This window comes from Micromys minutus, assembly GCF_963924665.1.
Source record: "Micromys minutus genome assembly, chromosome: 1".
NCBI lineage: Eukaryota > Metazoa > Chordata > Mammalia > Rodentia > Muridae > Micromys > Micromys minutus.
In genome coordinates, this window is record NC_137969.1 from 186,073,947 (window position 1) to 186,081,867 (window position 7,921).

Genomic DNA, 7,921 nt, shown 5'->3' on the forward strand with positions numbered 1-7,921 from the left:
CTGCCTTTGAGGCATTTTCGTGTGGCTCACATTGGTGGCACCTTTGGAAAGGTTAAGTGATGGAGTCTTCTTCGAGGAGGTACGTTGTTGGGGACAGGTGCTCACGTTTGTGGTGAATGGGCTCTCAGCTTCCTGCTCCTGCCTCCAAGCCTGTCGCCTGCTCTAGTGCCTCCCCAGCATCATGGGCAAACTCTCTTTTCCTTAAGTTGCCTTTTGCTGTGTGTTTTTTATCACAGCAACAGAAGAGTTATTAATACACCTTTAAGGCATATAAATAATCCCAATAAACTCATTGGTTCACCAAGCTGGGTTTGGATATAGTCATTTCTTTTGACTTGTCCAGGTGGGGTGAACAGACAGTTTTTCCATGTCTTCCCAGGAAAGATCATACACTACCCCTTCCCACAAGCTCAGCCTCCAACACCCAAAGGAGTCTTATTATCATCAACATCTCTTCCTCCTCTGTTCCTGAATGAACTCAAATAAGAAACATTGCAAAGACATGGAGTGACATTTCTTATACTCCCATTGCAAAGACATGCCTATACTCCCAGAACTCAGGAGGCTGCGACAAGAAGATCTCAAAGTCAAGGTCAGCCTGGCCTATGTAGTGAGATCCTGAGTCAAAAAGAGAAAACTTGTCAGGTACCAAAAGCATGAAAGGGCAGAAGAAATGACAGGGTGGCAGTCTCAAAAATGGTATCAAAGATAACAACACCCTCCCTTTCCCCAGCTCCATGTAGCTTTCTATAGTCTGAAAGAACATAGCAATAATTCCTGATAATAGTAAACAGTGGTGATCTAAGAAAGGACTGTGGTAGCTCCGATGGAGGAGACAACACACACACACACACACACACACACACACATACACACAGACACACACACACACCACACACCACACACACACACACACACACACCACACACACCACACACACACACCACACACACACACCACACACCACACACACACACACACACACACACACACACCACATCACACTCCAGGTAGGTAGCTCCTCTACTACTATCCAGACAGAACAGTGACATGATCTGCTTAGGGGGTCTCTAGTCTGAGGAGCAGATATGGGAAAACCTCTGTGTCACCAATTAAGGGTGACAAATATTGCCCAGGCCAAGAGTAGACAGGGCAGATGCTAGCTAGCATCAAAAAGGGCAGAAGTAATCCACCCTCAAAACCCCTGAGTTAGCTCTAGCTGAGCCCTTGCTACTCAGAAGAGACCTCTGAGAGATATGCAAATGAGGAAAGAAGAGGGGCGTTAAAGCCTCAGGAAAATAGCGTGTTATATCTAAATGTGATGGAGATATTTATGTGGTGAATAAAGAAAACTAAAAGTAGGACACACTGCATATAATTTGGCAGTGAGGGCTCTAGGTTACAAATTAAAAGCTTGTATAAATAAATATTTCACACAAATGTAACCTGGCCCTGCGGGAGCATGCCCTGCACTTGTACCCAAGGACCCAGACCAGGCGCAACCAACTGTCCTTAAGACACTGGGTCTCTCCCTGGCTTCTTCTGGAAATTCTGATGGCTGAGATGTGCTAACTACAGAAGCTACGGCTATGAAGGACACATACCCAAGAAGAGACAGATCTGCCTGGAATACTTACTTTTTAGGAAGATGGAGAAAAAGACCAGTGTGAGGCTGACCATCAACACCAGGAGCAGCCCCATAAAAAACAGACCCCGCCTTCCATTTCCGGGAGTTGTGGCAGCGTTTGGGAATTTCTCCTCCAAAGCTGATAGAAAACAAAGGGACAGAATCTCCGCATCTCACAGAAATGTGATCGACACACTCATTTTCCCTGGATGGCCCAGGAAAGTGACTTCTGCATTAGGGATGCCTTTGGATGAGCACTTTTGGAGCTGTTTACCTTCTCTGTTGGAATTCAAAAAATTGAGTAGGCTTGAGCTATGTCCCTGAAGCTGTTTGGAAGGTTCTTCGAAACTGTTCTCTGTGGAGGGGCATGAATTATTCTTTGGGAAAGGGACAGAAAGTTGATGAGGCTGGACTGACCATCTCCTAGGTAACCTAAACAGAGCTAGGTATGTGATGCCTTCCCTGAGTAGACCAGAAGCTGTGTGGTGTATCCCAGGAAACTGCTTTTATTATCAGAATAATCTCTTAGGTCTGCATCCATTTAGACAAAAGAGCCCCTCGGGTACTTTGGTTTCTTAAAGCTATTTCCAAGATAGATCTGTTCAGAAGCCAGGCTCTTCTCAATGCTTTGTGCTGGGAATTGCATCTCGCTAGCTACTTTGTAACCCCTTCGGTGCCTAAAAGCACACGGGTAGCCTAGAATAGAAGCCGCGAACCCCTGGGCTAGGTAGAGTGCTGATATACATTCTATGTTCTGCTCCTCTCTGAATTGGCTGCTTGATCATCTGATCAAGTACATCACATGTTCTGGCCCGTCAACAGCTGCTGCTCCCTAACCCACGCCACACACACCGCAGCTGACACCAACACCTCCCACTGCGCTAAAAACAGGCCAGGATCAGAGCGGTGACAAAAAGAAGAGCCTAGGAGAGACTAGAATGGAAATAGCGGTCATAGAACTGGACAGTAAGTGTAGAGTGCTCAGGAAGCAAGTTGCAAATAGCCCATCCCCGCCTGTGTCTGAATAGTCATCGGTTAAACTAGAAAAGATGGCGCCCAGAGGGCCCAAAAGGCCTGATACATTGTGTATTTAGGAGGTTTTTGGTTTGCTCTTATGTCTCTTCCAATACTTTAATTTGGACAATTTGTAGTTTGTAAGTAGAAAAGGAAGTTGACGTTTTGCAGAACAGAATTTTAATGATTTTTAAAATAATCTAACGAATGTTCTGAGCATCCTCCTCAGTAATCTCTGATAAAAACAAGACCCCTGGGGAGCGGGGATTATAATAAACCTAGCCATGGTCAGACCAAAGGGGCTGAGCAATCCCTGTACCTAGTAACAAAACGCCATAGGATCTTCCTCAAGAGTTTTAAAGGGAGAAACAGGACATGGAGCAGGGTCTTCCTATGCAGGCAGGCTACCAGGAACGACCTGTGATTGCCCAGGCTGACCTTACATTTATAATCCTCCTGCCTCGCCCTTCCAAGAATTGGAAACATAAGCACAGACCACTATGCTTAGCTTCTCTCGCGAATTTTGAGTTCAGCCCTCGCTAAGAAAGTCAATAATGTTTTAATTATTGGGTCCCAAATTAAAAACTGCTAAATGATAAACAACATTTCCAGTGCCCAGGGATTGCTGATGCCCACCCTGCCCCCACTGCACAAAACACATCCCCCACGCCCTTGCTAGGTTTAGGAAGACGCAAAGCCATGCTTCCAGGATCATACATACAGAACAGATGTTGTGATTCTGCCGGACAGAGATTGAGTTTGTTTAAGTCATTTATGGAATCCACAACATAGAGTTTTCCTTCTTCATGGATGCCATGAGATCCAGCATCCTGAGAGGAATGAGTCATTGTGCCTGAAAGAAAGCACCAACATTAGGAAAAGGAAGATGTGCCGGGCAGCTGCGCAAGCCAGAGCAGAGGAAGCTGGATACGCTCATGAGTTACCATCCACAAATGCTGGGCTAAGGGCAAGACATGCTGTACCTAGAGGAAAGCCTTCTTTGGTTGGTCGATGTAGTGGGTACTCTTTTGACTCTGCTTGCCAGAGCCAGAGGTGTGGTTAATGTACAGCCATTCATACCCTGCTTATCTGTAATGCTCTTCTCTCCTCCTCGGCTTGCACACTTCTATCTTCTTTCCTCTGGCTCTGTTTTTTGTTTCATAATTGCCTCTCAAAATGTGTTTTTTTTTTTTTTTTCCTATTACATGGTTCCTAGTTTAATATACTTCAAGTCCTCTGTGCAAAAACAGTGGATATAAAGACAGAATAAGCTAGTCAACAAAATGACCATAAAACAAACAGACCAATATTTAACTATGAGCTCTTCTAATTTCCTAATTTAACACACACACACACACACACACACACACACACACACACACACACACACTATCTTGGGGCCTGGTAAGCTAGCTTGCCACCACTCAGTACTTGCCAACTAAACTTGACAACCTGAGTGTGATCTCAGAAATCCATATGGTGGAAGGAAAGAACAGAATCTCCCAGGCTGCCCTCCAACTGCCATATGGTACCTCAGCATCACTCCTACGTGCACAGGGCAAATAATGCAAAAAAAAAAAAAAAAAAAAAAAAATCATTAAAACTCTTGTGTTTTCTTGAGTTTTCTTTTTCCCTCAAATATATCGTTTAACCGTTACAGGCAGGCTGTGACTTTATAGGACCAAACCTCAGCAAACACAGGTACTAACAACTTGCTATTGTTGTTGTTTTCTGTGAGTGCTTACATGTATGTATGTGGACCACATGCATGTCGGGTACCCAAGGAAGCTAGAAAAGACAGCTGGATTTCTTGGAACTAAAGTTAAGGTAGATTGTAAGCTACCATGTAAGTGACTGGATCTGAACCCAGGTCCTCTGCAAGAACAGCGAGTGATCTTAACTGCTGAGCCATCTCTCCAGGACTCTTGACTGTCCCAGGATTTCTGCTCTGTTCTGTCGGTTTCTGAGAAACTAAGATCACCTACATAACAAATACTTTTTCAGCTGAGGTTTACAAGTAGGGTAATATTCTCTCGTGACAGCACAACTTCCACACTGAAAAGCCTATAGATCAGACAAGTCTATAGTAATGACTCTTTAATGCCTGGCTGGAAAGACAGTTCGTTGTGTCTTGTCCTTGCTGTACAAGCATGAGGTCCTGATTTCACATTTCCAGAACAGAAAAGCTGTGCTGTGGTGCCTGTCTGTAGCCCCAGTGATGGTGGAGACAAGCAGTGAGTCAGGTTCTTTAGACACCCTGTTCTCAAGGCAGAAAGAGAAAACCCATGACACTTAGCTCCTGCTTACACACACACACACACACACACACACACACACACACACACTAACATAATAAGAGAATCTGGGTCATTGAAAGATGTAAAATGGCTTCCAAGACATACATTTAATCCCTAAGAAAGCTCTTTTATTTTCTTTTTAAATCTTCTCAAAAAGTGAGTCCACAGTGATATATGTTCTGGGGTCTAAAAGGTTAAAATTTTAGAAAGACAAGGTAGGGAGCTAGTGTGATGGCTCAGATGTTGTGAGTGCTGCTCATGCAGAGGAACTGAGTTCTGTTCTCAGTACCTGTGCCTAGTGGTTTACAACCCTCTGTAACTTCAGCTCCAGGGGATCCAACTCTCCTGGCACTTACTGAGAGAAGTCTACATAATTAAAATAATCCTCAGGAGGATGCAGAAATGTGCCTGCCATACATGGCAATAGGTTTCTTCCTGACATCATTCCCTGAAGAGATTTAAGACCCAACCACAGAGTTGGAAGAAACTAAATGGGGAAGAGTACTGATATATTCGTAGAAAATCTAAGGGGAAAAGTATCCCATACTTGCTGAGCTCCTTAAACTACACTATTAAGAATCAAACGCCTCGGGGCTGTAGAAATGGCTCGGCCATTAGGAAAGTCTGCTGCTCTAGTAGAAGACCTGGATTTGGTTGGTTCCTAGCACTCACATCAGGCATCTCATGACCACCTTTTAAACTCCAGCTCCAGGGGGATCCGATCTCCTCCTCAGGCCTCTGTGAGCACCTACACACATGTGGCTTATATGTGCGTGCTCAGGGAAGGGGTGGAGGATTTCCAAGCAGCACCTACAAATTTAGTGGTACTTGTGTTAAACATATTCAAAGATCCCTAGCTAAGAAACACAGTAAGATCAGAAAGTCATGCACTGATTTTTTTCTTCATAAATTCAAACTGTGTGTTTTCATTACCCTGAAATTTTAATTGGAAAGAATACACGGAGTCATTAATATAAAGCACTTTAAATATTGAAATTATTGAACTTCAAATAGTGTGCCTGGAGCAGTCCTAAGAGAATACCTTGACATGATACAGTTAAAACAAAACCAGTGGAGCTGGAGAGATGGCTCAGCAGTTACAAGTACTGATTGCTCTTCCAGAGGTTCTGAGTTCAATTCCCAGCAACCACATGGTGGCTCACAACCATCTGTAATGAGATCTGATGCCCTCTTTTGGTGTCTCTGAAGACAGTGTACTCATAAAATAAATAATTGATCTAAAAAAACAAAAAACAAAACCCAAAAACAAAACAAAACAAAACAAAAAAAACCAAAACAAAAAACAGCTGTGATGGAAAGTGCCTTAGAGAGCAAACCACACCCCTCGGAAGATAAGCCCCGCCCCCAAAGTGATGTTGGCTGCCTAGGCACCGGGTCTAAACCACATTTCCAGAAGTGCTTTCTGTTTCATCACCCTCTTATACTTTATTATCCCAAATACTATTTGTGGGGGCGACGAGGAGGCAGGAAAAACAAGCTGCATGTGTCACATGGTAGGATCATTGTTGCAAACACAGCTTCTATTTTTGGCACGGTAACTGATACACAGTTAATTTCTGAATCTGACTTAATATCTGTTTCACCCTCAGGAATGTTACTAGGGTTGCAGAGGGGGGGGAAGGGAGGGAGGGAGGGAGAACTATTTACAAAGTAGAAAACTAGTTACAGAAGTCTGCTTTCAAAGTAGTAGTCCAGTTAATAAACTTTAGTTACCACAGACTAAGAAGGTTTTGCCAGAAAATCTAAGGAACGGAGACATGGTACTAAGTAAGCCTGGCAGCCTGAACTCAATCTCCTTCACCTTTGTTCAGTGAGAACCTGCAAGTGGCTCGCAGTAAATGCGTATAAGGGCACATCTTGAAAACCAGAACCCACAGCTGCTGACACCAGCAGTTGCTATCTTTGGCAGCTGAAAAGAGGGCATTCGGGAACAACCACTGAGGCTGGTGCAGTGTGTCACATCCCATTCCCTGTCACACTGACTTAGCCTTCCTGCCCAACTGCACTGTGCAGATTTGCCTGTTCACACACGGCCAAGGTGGCATCCTTTTGAGGGAACCCTTTCTGCTCCTGGAACTGAAATACGTAAGTAGTTTTCCGAGTTCTTGATCACTGCTAACAAGTTGAGCCTTCATTTAATAATTGATTTACTGCTAGTAGACACTTCAACAAATTGTCTCTGAAAAAACTCATTTACGTTCCTCCTGCAGGTATTGGTATCAAAGGAGAAAAAAATAACCCACATTATATTGAATATTACAAACTCAGAATTGTTTACCAATGAAGGCTGAATTCAAAGCCTAGTAAGATGCTTCTTTGAGTGAGTCACGGCCATTTATGAACAGCATTCCCAAGGTCATGTTTCAGAGTCAGGAGACAATTTTTAAAATCAAGTCTACATCTTTTCTAGCAGCAGTCAAAAAGCATAGAACACATGCAATGAAAACCCCAAAGACTCAAGAATCATCATTCGGGCTCAGTAAGAAATAGCATGCAAATTACTTACAAAATATGTGAGCCTGGACTGCTTAGTTACCTGGAAAAGACAACTAACTATTTGGAACAACAGCAAAACTTTCTACCAATTCTGTAGTCCGTTCTTGATCTTCCTGCTGCTCGCAAATGCACCCGAGGCCCATAAACCCAGTGCATAATCGGTAGTCTATATTTAGTGTTAACTTAGCCAAGTGATGCAAGATTGCCCGAACAGGCTTCTCCTAGTCTAAGAGTTTTAGATATTCATTGCTGAAGCTTTGCTTTAAAATAACAAACCAGCAAGCCTTGATTCGGTTGGTAACCGGTGTGGATCTTATTTAGCTGAAGTTAAAAGTCCTTATTCAGTGGAAGTGGCTGTATCAGCTGACATTCCTAGCACATTCCTAGCCCTGCTGCTGTGGTGTGCTCCTGTGTATAAATACCCTGCAGCAGGCAGTAGCTGCCACTGTGACCGCTGGTGTGCAGG

General features: G+C 43.7%; 1 protein-coding gene across 1 annotated transcript; it reads right to left on the bottom strand.

The window, feature by feature from the left end:
* Positions 1-517: 517 nt before the first annotated feature.
* Positions 518-7,800, bottom strand: LSMEM1 (leucine rich single-pass membrane protein 1; the record flags this gene model as incomplete). Its single annotated transcript, XM_080912077.1, has 6 exons — positions 7,496-7,800; positions 5,611-5,748; positions 3,722-3,877; positions 3,363-3,494; positions 1,638-1,766; positions 518-618 (listed from the first exon to the last, which is right to left on the bottom strand). The coding sequence occupies exons 4-6, from the start codon at positions 3,487-3,489 to the stop codon at positions 518-520; spliced, it is 357 nt and encodes a 118-aa protein (XP_080768203.1). The 5' UTR covers positions 3,490-3,494; positions 3,722-3,877; positions 5,611-5,748; positions 7,496-7,800.
* Positions 7,801-7,921: the final 121 nt, after the last annotated feature.